General features: G+C 42.4%; 1 protein-coding gene and 1 long non-coding RNA gene across 3 annotated transcripts in view; both read right to left on the bottom strand.

Annotated features, from left to right (window-relative positions):
* Positions 1–12,674, bottom strand: part of LOC109644772 (uncharacterized) — a 30,724-nt gene extending 18,050 nt beyond the window's left edge. Inside the window, exons 1-2 of the long non-coding RNA XR_011244409.1 lie at positions 12,519–12,674; positions 10,768–10,862 (exon numbers count right to left, since the gene is read on the bottom strand). This is a non-coding gene — a long non-coding RNA (uncharacterized lncRNA). The remainder of the gene's footprint in view (positions 1–10,767; positions 10,863–12,518) is intronic.
* Positions 12,675–13,484: 810 nt separating this feature from the next.
* The window catches only part of plcl1 (phospholipase C like 1), a 56,283-nt gene continuing 47,292 nt past the window's right edge, over positions 13,485–22,475 (bottom strand). For both annotated transcript variants that reach the window (XM_069532595.1, XM_069532596.1), the window contains exons 9-12: positions 21,137–21,340; positions 19,215–19,290; positions 18,398–18,507; positions 13,485–17,687 (exon numbers count right to left, since the gene is read on the bottom strand). In XM_069532595.1, coding sequence (XP_069388696.1) covers positions 17,487–17,687; positions 18,398–18,507; positions 19,215–19,290; positions 21,137–21,340 — 591 coding nt within the window. In that variant the 3' untranslated portion in view covers positions 13,485–17,486. The remainder of the gene's footprint in view (positions 17,688–18,397; positions 18,508–19,214; positions 19,291–21,136; positions 21,341–22,475) is intronic.

Genomic DNA, 22,475 nt, shown 5'->3' with positions numbered 1-22,475 from the left:
TACTGTGCACAATTACATTAAAAATAATTTAAAAGTGATTAGATAAGTGTTTAATGCAGTGAACACAACACACTACACTATAGATTTTTGAAAATTCAACACACTGGGAGGATCTTAAATGATCGATGTTTTAATTTATAGACATTGTTTGGATTAAACCGTTTCAACAATCTATTCTAAAAAGAGTAACAATTAATCGAACGTAAAAAATGTTGGATTAAAATGCAATAAACAGATCAAGAAGCAAATATTGTTCTACTAATTGAATAAATGGTGAATTAATTAATAGTTTGAACACTGATAACCAAAATAATACTTTTTCTCTGAAGGTCTTCAACATGAAATTAAGTCTTAATTCTAATATATATATATATATATAGTGAATAATAAGTCTTTAAGGTTTGAGTCTGTAGTTGATGCACAGTGGGAGGTTGCTGCAGAAAGCATTAAATAATCCTAGATTTGAAAAATAAAAAGTCAGGATTGTGTGTGAAACCATCAGGCCACCACGACGTTTCCTCAGCAGATAAATTCCCACAGGACACACATTTGAACACATGCTGGTTATCATAAAACATTTGGTGGTGCGGAGCGACGATCCTAAACTTAGCAGAGTAATGACTGGTGCCGTTTTACATGGACATGTATTCTGATTAGACTGTCATTTGGAGGGACGACTGCGGCGGCCGCGAGGCCACCAGACACAGTTCACATGCATGGGAGAAAAGAAAAAAACATGCATGCACGGATTTGGACACGCTAACTGTCACTCACTTTCTCTCACGCACACACGTCCATCAGTTTCATCTGTTTCAGACTGGGACTGAATGCACAGCCTGGCTGAGGGATATTTTGTGACTGCAGGGTGCTGGAGGCTGCAGAGGTGAGGAGCCAGTTTTCTGTGGAGAGCTGGGTCAGTATTAAACACATCAGCTGGACCGCGTCCTCCACAAGCTTTACCAGGTCTCTACTACACCCTGTTGGCCGCAGAGGAAACCTGCCACCTCACAGCTCTCCCCAACAGAGCGTACGAGTCTCTGGTGTTCCAAGTGTTTACACTGTTATGCTACAGTACTCGTGTGTATCACTACTCAAATGCCTTCTAACTGAAAACCTGCGGCTCTTTCTCTTCAAAGGCCCCCCAGAACCCAAGACGGAGTTTATTTGATTGCTGGTCAAAATATGTGGTGTCAGTGCAGGATAACAAAGCCTGTAACCCTCCTGCATTACAGAGCGCAGCATAACACTCCGTGTGCATCCACACAAGCAGCTAGAGTTACAGCCACTGACCGCCGCAACCTGTTATTCAAGTTTCTCTCCTGTAAACACGCCGCGTCTCTCTGGCCTCGACGTCTTTCATCTCGTCGTCTCTCTGATTGTTGTGGAGAGACGCTCTTGAGATTTCTACCCCCCTGACACACACACACACACACACACACACACAGCGAGAGTCAGTTACACAAAATGCACGATTCCAACACGCAAACATGGTCCAGCACAAATATAAGCAAAGAGCAAAGGGGCAGAAACATGCAGACCTGAGGATCCACTTTACAAAGTTGAGGGTGACGTGAGCGTGTCTGTGTGTTTGTCCAAAGCATCTCTGCATCTACACTCAAGTCTCAAGTAAAATATTATTTTTTCTCTGGAAAGTGGAAACAGAAAGAATGTGGTTTCTTGAGTTCCATGAAAACAAGAGAAACTATCTGGATGTTACACGTGACTCAAGACCAAGGTCAAATTAATTGACTGGACAAAAATAAAAATCCCTTCAGAAAGATAAACCAGTCTGAGATAATATACAATGTAAGGTACTTCTTATAGTTTCATTTTACTCACCTGTACTAAAAACTGAAGAATATATTACATTAAGATTTTACATATAAAACCTATAATCCTCTTCTCATCATTAATGCATGAAGTAGTTGCACTGAAATGCAGAACTTTTGCATGTTTGTCTTTTACTACACTGAGGATTTTATTGGTTTTAATGCAACATTTACTTTTATATTTTCCAATACCGTCATGTGGTACTTTAACTTTAAGTCTGCTACTTCATTTATAAAATATATGATTACTTTGCGGAATAAGAATTTATGATTTTTATACATGTAATGACTATAATCAAACAGTATTGAGCTAATCAATGTTATTATAGTAAGCTCCACCTCAATGACAATAATACGTCTCACAATTTGAACTTGCCCTCCAGTCGTGAATTCAAATTTTAAACGTGGGACAAAGAGGGAAATTCTGTTAAAGGAATTTTACAATTTGTCCTTCAACGTTCAACATGTGGTTTTGTTCTCGAGTGAGAGTCAACTTGTGAGCGTTATTTGCTCCTGCCTGTTGTTTGCATGGAGCTCCTGTCTTATCAGAGAGGCTATCTGAGCGCTGCGTGCCCAGGAGAGGAGGCGGGGGGGGGGGGGGGATGGAAGGTATGACACACTGCCTGGTCTGAAGCCCAGACACACAGCTCCTGTTACCAATGAGAGAGGCAGGGAGAAAAAAGCACAATGGTGGTGGCAGGAGTGTGTGTGTGTGTGTGTGTACTGCAAGTTTGTGGAGGATCCCCTGCACAGTTGGGATTTGAATACTTCTTCCAGCACTTCTTCTCGTCTGCGTCTTTTTGGTTTGTGGTTGACACTGAGAGTGCCTGTTTGTATGTATCATATGTACATGTATATACATATATATGGTGTGTGTGTACATGTGTGTGCACATGTGTGTGTCAGACTCTCACTGTCTCGATTGATATATTACAGCCTCTGGGTGTCCTAGATTGTGCGCCCCTTGTTTGTGTGTCACTTGCCTTCTGCGTCTCCGTTTACAAATCGCTAAGACTGAGCTACGATCTGCATTTGAAGTCGAAGCCACATTAACAGCAGCGAGTTGTGAGAAAACCATCAAAGTGAAAGAAAGGCATATGCACTTGAAATTTAGAAAAAAAAAATAAGAAGAGGAGAGCGTGGCGGGAGAACGAGCCAGGGAGAAAGAAAGAAAGAAAAGTAAAGAGACAGAGCTGGAGGAGAAAGAAGATATCGAGTCAGAGCGAGTCGGTGACATGTGTTATTTATTTCCCTCGTGTAAACAGTGAGAGAAGGCAGACATAATCAATAGGAAACTCCAGATTGTAAATAGACGGCTCTAATAGCCTAAACACTGGCCGCTATAGTTACACACAGATATATATGACTCCACACTCAGAGACGAGGAGAGGAGGCACTGCAGAGGAGGGGGAGAAGGGATGGGGAGATGGCGTAAAAGAGAGATGTAGGAGAAGAAGGAGAGAAAGAAGGGGGCCAGGCTGGGCGGGCCACCCTTATTTACCAATAAAGAGCCCTGATGAGAAGATAAACACACAGGAGACAGTCTGGGCAGAACGAGGGAGGGAGGGAGGGAGGCAGGGAGGGAGGGAGAGGATTTGAGCTTTTATCATCCACTTTGTTCCAGCAATAAAAAAGCTTTAGTGAGGAGCTGAGAGAGGAAAGGTGTGAAGGTGAAGACTTATAAAAGATTGTCATTTATCCAGGATCAGGTTTTTTAAAGCAACATTGAACTGGACTGGGCCCTGATCCAGATAAAAACTAAAAAAAAACTGGAATACCTGGTTTTTAATGAGATTACTTCTGAACTCCAGGACCCTGATCAGGTTTTCAATTATTATTTAAAGGAGAAGTAAATGTTTCACTGCCAAACATACTTCTTTTGTTTTTTTCTAGAATATGAATGTAAATATTACAATACAGCACTACATCTACAGAACCGCTCACAGCAAAAGATCCACAGGGAGCTGAAGCACAAATGTTTATTAACTCTCAACCAAAACCACAATCTTCCACTTAATCCAGTCTGTGCTTTACCCGAAATATTTACATTTGATGGACTGATGAAGCCAGTTTGAATATTTCACTGAATATAAACATCACATCGGTTCAGTGAAGGTTTGGAACAAGCTGATAGAAAACAAGAGAATTCACAGAAGCCCAAAGATATGAGGAAAGTGGATTCTGTTATTTGTGGCTGCAAATACAACTCAACATCTACAGAGAACAATTTTATACAAACTGTATGTTTGTTAGCCTATGAAAGAAATGTAGTTTAAGTACCCGACAGGTCTGATTTTATCCACAGAAATCTGTAAAGTATACTTCACTTATTTTGTTTGCCACTCAAAAAGTCTGGAGTACTGTTATAAACACGCATTATACATGATTACATTTCATTTTTAATTACAACTTGTCTGAGACTGGTACGTTTAGACATAACTAGTGAGTAAAATGAGACCAGTCTTACTCACAACCCCAAATTACTGCTAATTTGATGACATGATTAGAGAGCGACCTTCCCGTAAACATCCACCATGAGCCTGATGTTGTCCCATTAATTGTTAACTCAAAAACAGCATCTTAACGATTTAGAGTTTGCACAGTAAGTTTCACAGGTTTCTGTCCGCGATGTGAGAACATTACACTCGACTGCTTTGTTTAGGAGAGTCTCTGAATACTTGAATGATACTTGTGCAAGAGCAGCTGCACTTGAGTTAATTGTATCAGCCATCGCTTAGGATGTGGCTTTTTGTGTTCTTAAATTCAAAGTGTGTGTGTGTGTGTGTGACTGCGCCCGCGCACATGCACGCGTGTGGTTTTCAGTCGCTCATGCAGTGTCAGAAGTCATCAGGGTGAGGCTGAGCGGCGACCTCATGACCCCCATCAGAGATCAGAAGTGAAGCACTTAGCGGTCGCTGCTCCCCCTCCTCCTCCTCCCTTTCCTTCCTCCACCATCCACACAGACAGGCCTCTCTGATTCCACCGCTGCTGCTAATAAAGGCAGCAGGAGACTAATTCATCTCAACAGTTGAGGGTGAGTCGCAGGGAGGAGGAGAAGAGTTAGAGGCCGGGCTGTCACTCAGCTGGCAGCTCGGCCTCCTAAAACCACTGAGATTATACTGAGTGAGAAAATGATTTGGAATTCGTCGATATCTACAAAAATGTTTTTTTGCCGTGAGAATAAAACGTTCACCTGGTCACCACATGTGGATTTAGACCAAATTGAATCAAAGTGTAAAGATGAGTCGATCAATCTGCAGACTGGATGTGATTTACTTTACGCAGCGATCGGACACATGCAGTGAACGGCATTGTTAGGATAAACCTGTCTGCTGTGGGAGAATCGCTCCCTCCTTTCCCAGAGGCTGCGAGGAACCATTAATTTCTGGTGCTGCGTGGGACTGTGGGAGTCGTCGCTGGCTTCCCTCCATTGGAATGCCTGCTTCATTAAATCGACTGAGCGGGACGGGTTTGAGGAGAAAAGGATGATAGTTTCTCAGGGTAATAATAGGCCTCAGGAGAAGCTATGTTTAAATAGCCGACGCAATGGCTACCCTGTCCTGCACCGCAGCACTCTCATGACCCTGGCTGCTGGGGACGCCACCGGCCAGACACAATTAGTGGTCGCAGATACATAGGTGTGTGTGTGTGTGTGTGTTTGTGTGCTTGTGTGTTTGTATGCGTGGGCGGGTGGATGCTTGCATGTTTGAATGGATGAGTGCACGTGCACACACACGCGCATGAGTGTGTGAGTGTGTATATTTATAAGCACACGATACACACATTCCACATTCAGTGTCGGTGGGTGTGCGCTGCCCATTTGTCTGTTGTTGACGACTGAACTGTCAACGTGTCTCTCGGACTGTCGGTCAGTGGAAATCTGTCCAACACCTTCTGACGCCAAGCTAAAAGTTAAATCATTTCACACGTCACATATTTATGGTAAAATATTTCATTGCGTTAACACCTGTCAAACTCAAGTTGTGAGGAACCGTGTCGTTTAAAACTCACTTTTGAGGAATTATAAAGTCGAGAAGAAAAAGCATCTTGACGATGACTCATCATCGTCACTTCCTCTGAATACTTTTGTGTATTTTTTGTTTTCGGCAGCTCCGTCTTTTGAGGCTTTTTCTTCATTCTCGTGTAACAAAGAAGAACAATTCACTTTATCCCAAAAGGACGAAAAGACATGGAGATAAAATGTGTGTGACGGGGGGTCTGATCTGAACAATGTTGCTCTGCAGGAGACGAGTGTGTGTGTGTGTGTGTGTGATTTTCCTTCAGAACTTTAAAAACCTACTAAACAGAGCCACTTCACTGTATTTACTTGTATCAATCATACATTTATATTCAACTGAAACATGTCAAACCGTTTTGACACCATCATTTTTCAATTCTCTTAATTGAATATAAATGACATACTGTATTTTTATTGGCTTTAACACATTATCGCTGCCTTGTTATTATGATCTCGTTCCCCAGTCTCCCTGTTAAAAATAATCTGAATATTATCTTTGGATTAGAGTCTGATCAATAAGGATTTTTTTTGTGGGGCAGATGCCAATATTTATATTTTTACAAATTTCTGAATAATTGTAGATATTTCACAGTTTAACCTTATTTTAAATAACTAAAAAGAACATTTATATAGATATTTTTTTATTTTTACGTAAAACAGTGATGTGCATCTTTTCTGCATTGTTTATTCTGTAAAAATAAATTCATAAACTATTCTGATGTCTGTGAATGGCTCTATATCGGCCAATAAATCAAATGGACTCTACTTTATCTCCCTGCTGCTTCTTTAACACTTTCTCTACTTTGTCCTTTCGAGCATTTCAATATTAATTGAACACTTTATTAACTTTTTATATCTTTTCTTTCCAATTTTCTGCAGCCATATTGTAATGTTTCTATACTTGTGTAATAATTAAATGTAGTTCCTCACTCTGAACAGTTGATAACTACAACTTGTTCTTTCTTCAGTGTAAAATACAGAGCACATTATATGACTGGATTTGCATTTATGTGGAATTAAAATACAATGTGCATTTCAGCTGCTCTGTGAACCGAGTCGATGCTCATGAAAGCCTCTGGTTATCCTCACTGTACCTGCTGGAGACCAACAGGCTCTCTGAGACTTCATATACAAACAGGCAGGCTACACACACACACACACGCACACACATGCACACGCACATGCACACACACACACAGTGTATGGCAGTTCTATTGGGGCTCTTCACATTGTCCAGACGGCCCAGTGTCAGCCAGTGAAATGAATGGCTGTTTATATTAGAAGGCTGGTTTAATGAATTAGACCCACAGCTCCTCTGTGTCAGCACCAGGCACATACAGACCAGACCCTCTCCTTTCCTCACCCTTCCTCACCTCTTACACAAGGTAGGAGGGGGGACACCCTGATTGCGTCCTTCGGGACGGGTGAGGCAGAACACCCGACGGCAACCCTCGGAGGACTCGCTGCTTATTTACAAAGGGCATCTGGCTGAGGCTGTGCAATGCAGCCCTGCCTCATTAACCCCTCCTCCTCCTCCTCCTCCTCATAAACCTCACCCATCACATCTCTCCCATGGTCGCTGAGATGGGCAGAGATCTGCCTGTTTATACATGTGTGGGAGGGGGGAAATAGTCGGGAGGATTACTGAGCAACTTGAACATGTTTGAACAAATATGTATACAACATGAGGTTTGCCACCCAGCCGTACATATATACAGGCCTCCGACGAGAGCCTCCTCTGTTTCTACTCAGTCTGTGTGAAGGAAAAAAACAGAGAGGTGGCTGTCATCTCACATCATCAGACAACCGAGAGTACGAGCTTCTGACGCTGCGCCTCGGGACAGACACGGTCTAACAGATGGACGAGAGGAGATGAGACGAGAGGAGACAACATTGAAGAAAAAAAATTGAAATGAAAGTAATAGAGGAAAACAAAAGAATGGAAGAGGGGGGAAATGATAGCAAAAGAAAGGTGAGGAGAAGGAGGAGACAGGAGAGGAGAGGAAACAGTAAAGTGAAAAAGGGAGGAAAGGAATAAATGTGGGACAGAAAAAGTACAAGAAAGTAAAAACATAGTAAAGAAAGTAAAACATATATTTAATTAAGTAAAGTTACAAACGGAGGAAACAAAAGAAGAGAAACTAAAGAAGTAAGGATAAGAAAGAAAAGAAATGAAAAGTGTTGGAATGGACGACTTTGTCTCTTAAGTGACTCTTGAGAACTTGCAATGAAAAGAATGAAGAAAAATTGGATGACACATACATAATATATTTTATAATCAGCAAAGCATCCTCTTTCCTAAACACACACACACACGCACGGGGCCAATCACCCACTGCTCACATGTGCTATGAAATGACTCACCTCTACTTCCCTTCATAAACCAGTAATCATTTTTTCTGCTCATCTCGCATCATTTTCTTTTGTTGTCTCCCTCTCTTCCTCTCGTCCTACTCTCTAATTTACCCAGCATCCTGCAGTGCACAGGAGCCTCTCAAATTGCCTTTGTCCATTTGCGTACACGGCTGGGGACGGTGCGCGCGTCGTCTGCTACACGCACGTGTGTGTGACGGGAGTCTGTATAGCAGCGGGGCGGTGGGTTGAGATTGCTGTAATCATGGAGTGCTACCTGTTCATTAAACACACAGTGGGAACCCTGCTTACAGCGTTTAGGAACCAATTAAAGCAGCACAGGCTATTAACATTAGCAACATTAGCTAGAGGAGTGTGTGTGTGTGTGTGTGTGTGTGTGTGTGTGTGTGTGTGTGTGTGTGTGTGTGTGTGTGTGTGTGTGTGTGTGTGTGTGTGTGTGTGTTTGTAAGAGCCTGTGCAGAAGGAGGAGGAACTGCAAAGTGTTTTCAGTGGTTTGCAAAGCGGCTCCTGAGTGAAGGACGATGTGACTGACTAACTGTCGACTGTGGAGTCCATGAGTGTTCAATCAAGTGATACAATAAATGAAAAGAACAGGAGGGATGATTGAGGAGGACAGAGGGAATACAGACGGGTAAATTCAAACTTTAGCAGGTTAAGAATGGCTGTGATTATAATACAATGTCTCCAAAGATGTTTGATTGCTCAGGTAAGACGGGGGGGGAGGGCGGGATGGCTCAGGCAACGAGAGGTGCAACAGTAATTCTGGCGAGTGCAATTATCCTGGTGTGTTGCTCTCTAACTCCTCGCACAATAGAGTGTGATTCAATTCAGACGCCTCGATGGGACCTCGCTCCTCACATCACAGGCTGATGAAACTGAAGGACCACTTTCCTCTGTGTGCTTGTGCAAAAGAGAATGAGATCTTCAGTATTTATATAATAAATGTTTGTGCTGTTCGCAGAGCATTTATCTTTTAAAAGTGGAGGAAAGAACTGAGCCGACCAGAGGAAGTCCAAGAAAAGAAAGACGACTAGCAGGTCTCTTTACTTTGAGTCTATCTGCATGTGCCGTCTACGGTTTGAAGTTCCGTTACAGTGTGAAGCATTTCAAATCAAAACTGCAAATCACAACTTCATGTGTCACTTGAGGAAAAGTCAGTAGATGTCGGGTACCTTGAATATTTGATCCAAACGTCACAGCAATACTTTTATAACTTATATAACAAACTGAAATAAATAATTGTGATAACTGACAATGGAGGACGAGTCTGGATTTTATACAAAATATGTATAAAAGAGGCAAAAAAAATTAAACCAAAAGTCCATCTGTCTATGAAAAAAAGAAAATGTCTTGTTTCTTTCATATTAACTTTTCCATCAAAGCTCCACTCTGTGTCACCTCCTGAGTGCCCCATTTAATAACCATATAACGACGGACCAGATAATGTCCTGAGTGTAATTGTTCACCAGGAGAGGTAGAAACATGCAGCGCCATTGTCCTTCTGCCTTTTGTAGTTAGTTAAAAGATGGATAAATAAGATGCAATTTAGAGACTTTTAAGAGATGATTTTTTTCCCCCTCCTGCCTTAATCACTGTGAAATTACCGCTGGGTGATGGCTGTCATTAAAATAGAAGAGGCACTTGCTTCTTGGATGCTCAATGAGAGCGTGAAGCGCTAATAGCACCGTGCCTCAATGGCACAGTTTTAACAGGCCCTGTATTATCCTGCTGTGCATATATCCGTGTCTGCGGCGCTCGCTCACCGAGGAACGTCTTGCAATGATGTATTAGTAGTTTGTCGCAGCTGTTTCCTGTGACAAATACAGGAAGGAAGATGGTGCACGACGTCTTTCATAGCTGCAGAGGCACGTGGTTATTTTCAAACTGAATTTATTGACCTTGTTTGAGATCTATGCAGTGTCCACGTTGATGACCCACTTAGACCAGTTTCTGCTCTTGTCAGTATTACCCCCAAACAAAACCTTAATCTTCTTCACTTTCAGTTAGAAGGAGAAGTGACGCCTGCCGTACGTGCACCATTACTGCTGCTGCTTTACTGTCACAGAGGCCTAGCTCTGGTCCGGGGTTTGTGTCCCCCAGGGTGGCTTGTGGCCCCGGGCTAGAGGGCCCTGCCAGGAGGCATGAAGTGACGTGGCCAACAACCTCCAGATGTTGGGCTGCATTAGGGCCCGACAGCCTGTCATGTCACCGCCTACACTACAACACAGTTCCATCACCTCCCATCTGCTGCCCAACACCTCCTGAGGGGGCTGGGGGTGGAGGGGTGGCGCATCAGATACAGCAACTATGACACTTAACTGCACTTCATCTCCGATTATTTACGAAAGTCAAAGTTTTAGCTCTAAGTGCACTTATAATCCAGAAAGAGACAGTTCAGAACAATTATATAATTTGATAATTGTTGATAATATGATTAATTATAGAGTTACGGTTGGTAAGTGTTTTGCAGGAGTATGTGCAGAGAACAGGGATTCTCCTGTAAAGTACTAGAAAGTGTGCTTAGGTAAAGTATTTGAGTAAATGTACCTTTGCAGGAGATAATGAAATACCTCCATCTACAGGCAGAGACAGTCCTTAACCATGTCGATCGAATCCAGTGCAGAGGAGTGAGAGCAGAGATTCTGAAGAAAACATAAAGATCTATGAGCGTATGAATTAACATGCCAAACAAACATCCAGTGCATACGCCATTAAATAACCTAGAGTTTAAATTAATTTATCAATTAGATGATTGAAAAAGGTTCATCAGCAGCTACTCAAGCAAATAAATCATTCAAGCTGTATTTTTTTAGTTATAAAATAATAGTTGGGTCAATTAACATGCATTAGCATATGAACCGTTAAGATATGCAACTTTCTGCACATTATATGATAAAACAGCATTTTAAAAATTCCACTCGTCAGATTCAAGACCTCATAGATCACCACAAATGAATAGTTGAGGAAAAAAAATTACAAAATAACCTCTAATGTTCATGTTTCTGCAGCTTTTAAAACAGCCACAGCCAAGATAAGAAAATAATGAATGATTAAAATAATTAATTAAATATAATATAATTGACAGATAAGCATTCAGTGCTAAACTTCAAATTGTGCTGGACGAGCTGTATTAGATATTGATCAGAAAGATAAAAGCTTGATGTTTGGCTCCCCCTACTGACACAAATGAGAAACCGTATGTAAAGTACATGAACCTCGCGAGATCCACTGCAACTGCTCAGCTGATCATTGGTTCAGCTCACAACTCATTTAACCAAAATTCAGAACAAGAGCTCACGGTTACTGAATTTAAATCCATCCAGGATCAACCAATCAATACTCAAACTTTGGGCAAATATTTATCGTATCATAAATTACTGAAGTTTCTGGTTTTTAACAAATACCTCAAACTTTGTTCTGAGAACAACATTAATGAATTCAGATGAACTAGTCGATTCAGCGACCGACATTTCAGCTTGAATTAGTTACGATACAGGACCTGGTTACAGTGAGTCAAGGGGAAATATAATAAACCCAACATATATGAGTATTACTGCTTCATAGTACACAAACAAAACCTCAACCTGAGAGAAAAAGTCATTTAAAGTGTATAGAAATAAAGAGTAGACAACCAACATGACCAGGATACAACAATCAAGATCTGCTGCAACCCAAACACAACTCTGGTGTGAGTACCATCCCTGTAGAATACACCAACCTGAACAAATATGTATTTGCACACATTTTAAATGACTTGTTCTGTCAACAGCATGTGGGGGGGCGGGGGGGGGGGGGGGGTTAACAGCCAACATGGCGCCAAGATACACCAATAAGGATCCGAAGGCCGAAAGCCAACCCTGGTGTTAGCAGTGAGGCAGAACAAACCACACTACTAGCTGAGTATTATTGCTTCATGATACTAACCAAACCACAAGCTGTACAATTATTATATTAATTATTATATATATTAATATATACAATTTATAATTCATACAAATGTGATGTGTAGACACAGCAACAGTAAGTAAGTTAGCCAACACAAGTAAAACACAGTGAACGCGAGCAGATGTGCTAGAAGCTAACGCAGATCATTCAAACACCACAATGGCTCAGTCAGACATTTAGCTCAGTGACAATAACAAACATTTTAATTAATTAGTTAATTTAAATATAATGTGATATTAAGACGTCAACAGCAAGTGAGGTCGCAGTGACACAAGCTAACGTTAGCAACCCTGCTAAAGCTAAGCTAACTATTCACCATCAAAAGCCAAAACACACAGTTGGGAAATGTTCACCTGAAGTTTGGAGTCTCTGAACTGAGATGAGGACTTTATCGAATAATTTAACTTTCAACCAAAACAGCGTGTTCGTTGATTCACCTGCGGGTTTTAAACATGGAGGATCTTCTTCTCATGCGATGATGGTGGTTGGCAATCGACTTGTCAGTTCACCAGCGCCATCTTCTGGTCTGTAACGCACGGTGGAGAAAACACACGCAAATAGAAGAAACGCTAAATGAGGTTTTTCCTTGTTGTGACTTCCTGCGTTGAAAATGTACATTTTATGTAAATACTTGTACTTGTTGTAAATCAAATACTTTAATTCCAGATTGAAGACCTGTGTGTTTATTCTTCTCTTTTCTTTTTTTAATAAGTGTATTGTATTATACACTCATTCATGTACTGCATTTTCCTCTTGATACCTCAGTCTGGTTGATATTCTGCTATGTATCATTATAATCATTATGTTTTGTTTGTAATATATTTGAAATGAATTAAAAATCCCAGCAGAAAATGTCGTATGTGAAAAATGTCTTTCTTTATTATCTCGAGAATCTCGCAGTCTAAATTATTTATTTATAGATTAATAAGAATGACCCATTCATGCATTTTATATAGCCTACATGTATTATTATTAATGACATAATAAGAATCACTCATTTCTATTTTTTTTTTATTAGATACAAAATATTTAACCCAGCAAAACATTTTAATACTCACATTATTATTTTGAATATTTATTTTTATATATTTTATTTATTTGAAATAGGCTCAAGATTTTCTTTTTCCAGTTTCTCAAATGAAGATTTGATGTTTTGGGATTTTGTGGTGTTGCTCAGTCAAACAAATCATGTGAGGAAACAGTGAACGAATTAATCAGGAGTTGACTAAATATATAAACAAATAATATATATATATACATACATGTATAAACATGTATTTATAAGTGTGTGAGTGTAAGATAAAGAAACAACGAGAGGATCTGGTCAGGAAAAGATAACTTTATTTAGTCAGGGATACATACTCTTGTTATATTTAATTACTTGTAAGATAGAAAACACAGTAGCTTTTCAAAATAAAAGCAAGGTCCATTAATTCATTATATTTATTTGTTTATTTTTAAAACACACTTCAATAAATATTTTTCTTCTTCTGCAGTTTTTTTTTTAATCTCTTTTCTATTTTACAAAAACGTACAGTGACAGTCGGAACAGTGGAGGAAACAACACTGGATTAAAGGTCAGCGGTGTAGACACAAGCCAACACGGACACTGCAGATGCCACGTTAATACACAACCTAAATTACACACTTCCAAGATACAACTGTGTCCACATCACTATGGCAAGTATTACACAACTCTCCAATTATTCAAATGGATGTTTATCACTGTTTGATCTGCGAAAATTAGTAGCATCACACACTGAGAGCACAGAGAGGTATAGCTCCGGGTTAAGACGAGTGGGTAAGATAGGATGCACCCTGAACGCAGCACCCCGCTCACAGGCATGGATCAGTCAACCACCCTCATCCCTCCAACTCCAAACTTAGAATACAATCACAGTGAGAAACGGAGCTCAGCCTCGACCCGCATGAGTCTGCAGGTCAGAGCTCACGGTGCAGCACTGGGTGCAACAGATGAGACACTGTACATCACCGTGGTGAGCGGCAGTGACGTTCACAGAGGTAAACACTCGTTTTTTCAATACTGCAAAATGAACGTGTCGTCAGGTAAAGTGTCTCGACAACAGCAAAGTGCAGACACACGAGGAGCAGAGTGTGAGAGGAGCACGATGCAGAGAGTTGATCATGAAACCTCATTTTAAAACTGGCGTTTCTGCAAGTTTGCTTATCTTTAAACACATTTCGGGAGCCGGAATCTGCTTGAGATACGTGATCCATCACTGTGAACATCATGATGATGAAGTTTTAACTCAACTTGTAACATCTGACATCCTCTTCCTTCTCTTTCTTTAATATCATGAGGCAATTTATGACATTTTCACCAATATCTCAGGGATCTTGATGGAAAAAAAAAACAGGAGACTGATATCTATAAGTGCTGATGCCCTCAAAAATACTTATCTAGCAGAGAGCTGGGCTAAGTGCCATTGTATCTCTGAGAATGAGGTTTAACTTAACTAGAAAAAGAGCTAATTACCGAAACCTGAGCCCTCTCCTGTCCATGATCACCTACAAAGGTAAAACCCTGCGACCTACATCTCCTCAGGTAAAGTAAATCCCCCTCTTCGACTCATGTCAGGAGGCATGTAAACCGGAACACAGAAAGATAATACCATGGTTTGTTTTACTGGAGCTGCTGCATCATTAATGCACAGAGATCAGCGACCTGCAGGTAAACAGATCTCTGCCAGAGGAGGCTTCCTATGATCCAGACAAATCTGTCACTTTCAGCTCCTCCAGTGAGCCTGTCGGAGGCAGCGGAGCTCTTCGACTGTGCGTTCGGGAGGAAACGTGGCGTGATAGTTTGGCACTGACTGTGGAGGCAGCAGAACCAGTTTGCATCACCGGGCCAGGAATTAGGGCACAGAGGTATCATGGCAGACATGAGCGCACCAGCACATACACACATCCTGAAGCCTCCAGTGAGTCAGAGTGATATTAATAGAGCAAAACAGCAGGTGCTGTCGCTCTGTCTGTTGCTCACAGCCAATTATGAGGCTCTGCAGGTGTGCAACCATGCAACCAAAAGTTAATCCAACATCAGCCCCTTCCTCCTCCTCCTCCTCCTCTATCCTTCAGCCTTTGCTCTCTCCACAATATATCTTCTACTTTTAGAAGTGTCTCAGTCTCTCTCCCTCTCTCTCTCACACACACACGAAATTGCAGGCATGGAAATGTTATTAGGTCAACCTCCTCCTCTGGCTGAGTGACTCAGTGCATCGGCTCAGTCACTCCCCACCTGGAGCCTCCGGAGGAGCAGCGGGAACAAGAGGATGAAGGAGGAAACTGGTTTTACAAAAAGAGAGGAGCACACGGATGAATGAAAGGCAACAAAACACTGTATGGAAATATGAGTTTGTCGCTCATAGTTCTGAATGAGCACTTCAGTTAAACCTCAGTGACGGCCCCGTGTCTCAGTGTTTCTGAGCTGTGACAACGTTTAGCTCGGCCACGTCTCCGATCGGCCGGAGTAAACATTCAACATGTCTTCTTCTTCTCAGTCTGCTCCCTCCAGCTGCTGCACTCTGTCTCGTTCAAATGCTCTAAGCTGTTTTCAGACATAAACAGAGAAAATGAATTTGACCAAATAAGTTGTTTCAATCAACTCTATGCTTTCTTTCTGATTTTCTTATTTCTAAAGATAATTTGGCATTTCCGAGACATTTAATCTAATCGACTGAGGCGTGAAAATCACTGGAGATCTGACAACTGTGACGTGTGACGGTATTGAAGGAGGTATTTCTAATCCTGTTAGCTTAGTCCTGTGTGTTAGCATTACTTGAGTCAAGTTTGGTTCAAACGCAGCATCACAAGATACAAGAACACGAGTACAAAAGCTCAGTTAAAAGAACGAGAATCAGGTGTTTTTTCTAAGAAGAAACACACAGTTACACTCAAAAGGCTTCGAGGAACGCCAACGTCACTGACAGGTACGCACAACGACGAGCCGTGATCAGTAGCACCTGCGGGACACCAGTTAGTTATGTTGTTTTCAATCATTCAGTGAGTTAAACAGCCTCATACACTTTCTCATAACCAACAACTATTATTATTGCTACATGGTAAACGTCATCAACGCTGCAGGAATCTGTTGCTTCTACACACAAACACACACCGACACACACGTCGGCGAAGGAGGTAATGTGATCCGCACGTGTACTACTATCCACACACATGTAGTACTACAGTATCAACACACTTACTTCTCCGGTTACCGTCGTATCCGCTACACCTCATTGCTCACGTTACAGCCGTGCCCTCGCCGAGTGAGCGTGACAGAGGCGTCCAGAGGGGAGATAACGGTGACCTGTGTGTGTGTGTGTGTCTGTGTGCATCGACACTATTCAACACACAACACAATTCATCTCTATCAGAGCAACTGGACAAAGAGAAGAGACGCAAAGACAAATTATTAGATTCGTTTGACTTTCTGTCTCCAAACTCTCAAATCTTATTGTAGATATTTAGGATGTCGTCTATTTTTTTTCTTCAGATTCATTCAGAAATTAGTTTAATGTGGCATCTCGGTAACGGCCACCGTGTTTGGAGACTTAAAAACAGTCAATAACTGTCAATCACGTACTGTTCTACTTAAGGTGACGCCCATCTTCAGCAGAGTCATTCATGTCACGTTCATTTAAAGCTTCTACTTTTCTCCTTAAGATGCAGGAGGAATGTGCTTTTCACACGAAGTCCACGGATAAAGGTTAGTTGCATTGACTGCAGTTAAATCTAAAAAACACAAATATTAAAATCCGAGTATTATATCCTCATCTTTAATTCTGTCAATTCAAACATTTGTGAAATTGCACACACACACACACACACACACACACACACACACACAGAGGTCCCGATATCTTCCCAAAGGACAAGCTGCTCTGTTGAGGCTGGATCATAACTGTTCCGTCAGCTCTACATCTCCACGTCTAAAACACCAACAGGACTGTAAACATCCGCTCTACCACAGCGCCATTGTCACTAATTACGCAGGTGTCTATGGGTCTTTTAGAAAGTCGAGCAGGAGCCGTCCAGGGTTCGAGGAGCCACGTCTGCTTCTCCACCTCTGAGTTGGGACATTCATGAGAAGCTTCTGCTCAGGCCGGACCGTCAGTGATAAATGGATGGACTCACCGTAAGGCTTTAACAGATATACTGTTCTAGGCAAGTCTACACACTGGGTGAAGAGGTTCCTCCTCTGCTTTTCTATTTTTCCGTCTTTCTCACATCCTCTCTATTTACTCTATTCACTCCCTTTCCGTCTTTGGCAGCGTGCTGGACCCGGGGGGCAGGGAGGTGCGTCAAATGCGTCCGTTGCCATGCGTGCTGCCGCGGCGGCCCGACAGCGAGTGGGAGGAGTAGTGTAACTCGGGTGCGGAGAAGGTGGAGGATGAGGAGTTGGTGGAGGGGGAGGTGAGTCCGCAGGCTTCACAGGCCAGAGCCAACTGCCTCAGAGCATCCAGGGAATCGACCTTCGCTCCCCGTAACAGATCGCTCTGACCCTGCGGCGCACAGGAAGACATGTTATATTCAGCAGGATCTAACAGGATATTCAGCACAGTTATTATTAATACTCCTGGAATGTGGGAGAGGTCCTGAACTACTGCAAAAAACTTCAATATTGTCCAATATTCGTCCTCGTTTATCTTTATTCAATTAAGTCTTTTATTTCTATTTGACTGCCTGTTTTATTTCGTTCATCTGTTCCACATGTTCTCCAGTCCGCCTCATCTCTGACTATCTGCTGCTGTAACGAGTGAATTTCTATCTTATCTTCATAAGTCATTAACAGCTACAATCTTTTTCTTTATATCAGAGGCAAAGCTCCATTTTCTCTAAAAAAATCATGTGATGTCTATTACTTGTATTTGTATTAATAGAATTATTATTATGATTGTTTACGAGTTGTATATGTTTTTTTGTAAAGCATTAAAGTATAAAGTTCTATACGAATACAATTATTATTATTATTATGATCAGAGTTTTGAATCACTGTTGGTCACTTAAAAAAACGTGGGTTGTTTTAAACATTTTTAATTTACAGGTTTGATTTTATCTGAACCACAAAATGGGTTTGTGTCGTCTTTATTGTATTTGTAATGAAAGCTGCAGTTGTGTGTCCACTACATGAACAATATTAAGAGGACAGACTTAATGGTCCCACGTGAATATACAACAACATTACCATAATTCTGTTTTTGCGTCTCACTACCTTGAGGACAGTGATGTTCCAGGTGAAACTCTCCACAGCTTTACTCAGCTTCCGTCCCTTCAGTCCTTCCTTCTCCGCGAGCCGAGACAGATCCTCGTGGAAGTCCATGCCTGCGAGACACAACCAGGAGGCGCCAATAATGCAAATGTATGCGAAATACAATGCAACCTGTCAAACTGATTCTGTGATTCCTGTGAATTATATTTGTGACTAACACAAAAAGTGTGTGGGCAGGGGCAGCGTTGTCAGATACCGGATTTGCATATCTACAAAAAAGTAAAAGTTCCATTTCTCCTGACATTTGCATTGTGAGTTAAAGGTCAGGAGGAGAAAATACACTGGTTTTACTGCAGGGAGACGCTGCTGCATTACACCTGACACCGTTTGGAAAATGCTAATTATTAGCGTGACACAGAAGTGCAGCATGTTACGGGTTAAAAACATTTCATGTGTCTCCAAAGATCCTAATTTCGAAAAAGTAGAAAAATGAGTGAGTGACGAAATTTTGTGTTTATTTTTTTTTAAGAAATCAGAAATCCTTAGGAACAGACACACAGGAACATCAGGAATCTCCACTTGTAACGTTGTTTACTGACGGACTCATTCTCCGAGGAGTCGCCCTCATTAAGTGCAGCTGTTTGATGTCAGACTCGCTTCTTTGGAGATTTTTTAGGTTTCATGCAGATCTTTCACTGAGGTTGTTTAATTCATGAGCGTTCATCAAAAGTGATTTCACTCAGTAAATGTCAGCGACCGACCGACCGGACGTTCATCCCTTCCTCTCTCTCTCTCTCTCTCTGTGGGCGGGGCAGCGTACCTTCTCTCTGCACCTGGTCGATCCTCTCCTGGACGGCGTCTGCGTTCTCGATCAGCTGCTTCTGAGCGGTGATCATCTGCAGACACAGAGAGAGTTTCAGTGAAGACGAGCACCGATCAAACTTGATCTATTCCTGCTTATCCTGCAGGCTCAAAGTGGCGGGAGGATTTCCCAGCATGCATCTAGACATACACACACACACACACACTATCATTCACTTCTATGGACCAACTTGACGTGCGTGACATGGATCAGGACACACAGTCGTTCAGAAACAGATTTTTCAGAAACCACTTAACTTGAGGGTGAAACCAAAAAGTTGTGAATAATTCACCAGGTCAGATGCTCGGCTCCACACAGAGAAGCTGCGGTGTGAGTTTCTACTGTACATCGCTCTTGACTTGTTGAGTCTCAGAATAACAAACTAACAGTGACTGAAGCCATGTTGTACGTTTCACATGAGAGAAGCTGAGGATTTAGTTTTTTCACTTTTTTGTGTCATAAAGTGTTTTTCACCATTTTCGTTGATTTCTCTGAGAATAATTCATCGAAAACATCTGGCATATCAAGAAAACTGATATTTACTCTGAGTGAGAGAAATTTGGTGCAGATCCAAAATAAAAATCAGGAGAAAAGTGAATTTAAATGTGGTTTCATAATGGGACTGTTGTTATTTGAACTATGAGTGAGTTTCTAGTCTGTTTGTTGTTTTGTCCTGAAGCTGAAATGTTGCTCACAGTCATAAGAAGGAACTTTGTAAATAAATACTTTCACCTTGTAACTTGTTTTCTTGGGGAAGATGTGGAGCTCGTGCTGTGTTCCGGCCGCCCGAACACGAGACACGACTCAGAGTCTCAGGGTAACAAATACTCAGAGTGAAAAAAAACATGTACCGGAGTTTGTAGGACACAACAAGATGACCACAGTCGTGGTATCAAAAGTGGATTTTTTGGGGGATTCAGGGATGATGTGTGTGTGGCTGAAGAATGAATCAGATGCTTCAAACAATCTCTGTTTGGTCTGGTTCATTCCTGCTGGAGACAGTCACGGAAAAATGACACAGAGGCACAGAGAAGTTTGTTTGGGAAGAGGGCAGAACTCTGGCTACAGGGCAGCAGAGGGAGGATGATGACGAGCGTGTGGTGACTAAGCTGTGTGTGTGTGTGTGTGTGTGTGTGTGTGTGTGTGTGTGTGTGTGTGTGTGTGTGTGTGTGTGTGTGTGTGTGCGTGCGTGCCCAGAAAGCCTGAAGAGCTGCGATGTACGACTGGAGACTACACCAACTGTGGCATCATGACGCTGACCTGCTGGGCTCACATTTGCCGGATTCACACTCGAACATCATCGACTCCGCTGACATGCATAAACTCAAAGTGATGGCTGGGGGGGGGGGGGGACGACGACACACGCACACTCTGTAACGAGGCGTGTGCGTGCGTGTGTGTAGGTGTCGTCGCTGAACGCTGAAACAGGTGGGAGAGATTCACCCTGGTCTGATGCAAGAGGAGATGGAGTAGGAGGAGACGCAGCTGGCAGTCAGGGTGTGTGTGTGTGTGTGTGTGTGTGTGTGTGTGTGTGCGTGTGTGTGTGTTTGTTTGTGCTTGAGGAGGAGTGTGGGTGACTGTTTCATGCACGTCACCTCAGAGTGTCTTTCTGCATATTTGATGTTCACTGTAATTTCACGTGGGCGCGTGTGCACACTCAGTGACGCAGTGCTCGGTATCAGAAAACAAAATCCTAAACTTTGAGAGGCTTAATGATGCAGAGAGCTCGTGACCGAGCCGAGACTCAAACATCCAGTTCGTGAAGAAACTGAACAAACGAGCAGAAGAGGAGGAAGAGAAATCTTTCATGTGAGAACGAAGAGAAAAAACACCACGACGCCTCAATAGTCCTGGAAACAAAACCCGTTCCTCAGACTGACCGTGTCGTAGGCGGCGAGCAGTTTGCGTGTCGCCTCCGACAGGTTGGCCAGTGGCTCCAGACAGGGGTAGCCCTCCCTCAGCACCATGGTGGCCCCCATGACGCCCTCGGGGCTCTGCAGCCTGGGGGCCAAGCTCTGGATGCACTGCTTGAGCTTGGCCACCGTGGGGAGCCCACACTGCTCTTTGAAACTCGCCGTCGTGCTCTGGAAACATGTGAAAGCAAAAAACAGAGAGAGAGAAAGACGAGTGGAAGCTGAGTTAGATCAGATGTAAGGTTACAGCTGTAGAACTAAGCTGCGAAAGGTCAGAGAGGGTCACACACACACACACACACACACACACACACACACACACACACACACACACACACCCTCTTTCCCCTGTCATCTGCTGCTCCTCTTGTGAATTAAATCAATATGGCCGTCATTTTAATCCAGTGAAATCAGCCGGAGCTTAAGCGCATTTGGCAAAGGAGAAGACAATATGGCATAAATCTGGAACGCTGTGGCGTTCGAAGTGTTTTTCAGCTGCAGCAGGTGTGTACACACCGAAACTGGGTCGGTTAAAACACGTCTGAATAACAAGAGTTGTGTGTTATTACGCTGCTGAAATGCAAAACACTGGGTGATTTCATAAAGAAGGTAAAGCACGTGAATAGAAAACCACTGCAGACTAACTGGATGCTATTTGCCACATGGCAGACGCCCAACTGGACGAACCGTTAGCCCACCTGTGTGTAAGCGTGTGTGTGTCTGTGTGTGTGTGTGTGTGTATAATAGGAGGCATGATGAATATTAACTGACTTTGGCAGATGAGCTTACAGCTGGGCTCAGAGAGAGAGAAGGAGAGAGTTCACGTCAGAGGGGAAGGACAATGAGATCGAAGCAGGCGGATCAGTTTGTGAATGACAGATGGACGAGCAGGAGAATCTGAGGAAACTAGAGGAACCACACGACTTTTGCATCAGAGTAAAGGAATATTTAGGTTTTTTTGGTTCTGGAGTCATCAGGCTCTGGTCGGGTCGGGCTCGGCAGGCCTGACCTGCTCTATATTGGGATCCTCAGATTGGATCTATAGATCTGCACTATGGACACTCGTGGTTTGAGGAACATGTGATGATGAAACTATGGGGATTAAAGGATGGTCTGATCAAACTTCAGAGAGAGTCATGCTAGCTGTTTCCCCCTGCTTCCAGTCTTTATGCTAAGCTAAGCTAATCTCTCTACTATCTTGCTCGTCCAGAATGTGAATTTATCTATTTCTTTAAATGTCAAACGGTTAATTTTAACCTGCGGCTTCAACAGTTTCTCTGTAAACGAACCACAGAAGACGACTCTC

The sequence above is a fragment of the Paralichthys olivaceus genome, chromosome 10 (genome assembly GCF_024713975.1).
Source record: "Paralichthys olivaceus isolate ysfri-2021 chromosome 10, ASM2471397v2, whole genome shotgun sequence".
NCBI lineage: Eukaryota > Metazoa > Chordata > Actinopteri > Pleuronectiformes > Paralichthyidae > Paralichthys > Paralichthys olivaceus.
The sequence above is the reverse complement of the archived record's forward strand: the minus strand, read 5'-3'. Positions and strand labels throughout refer to the sequence as shown.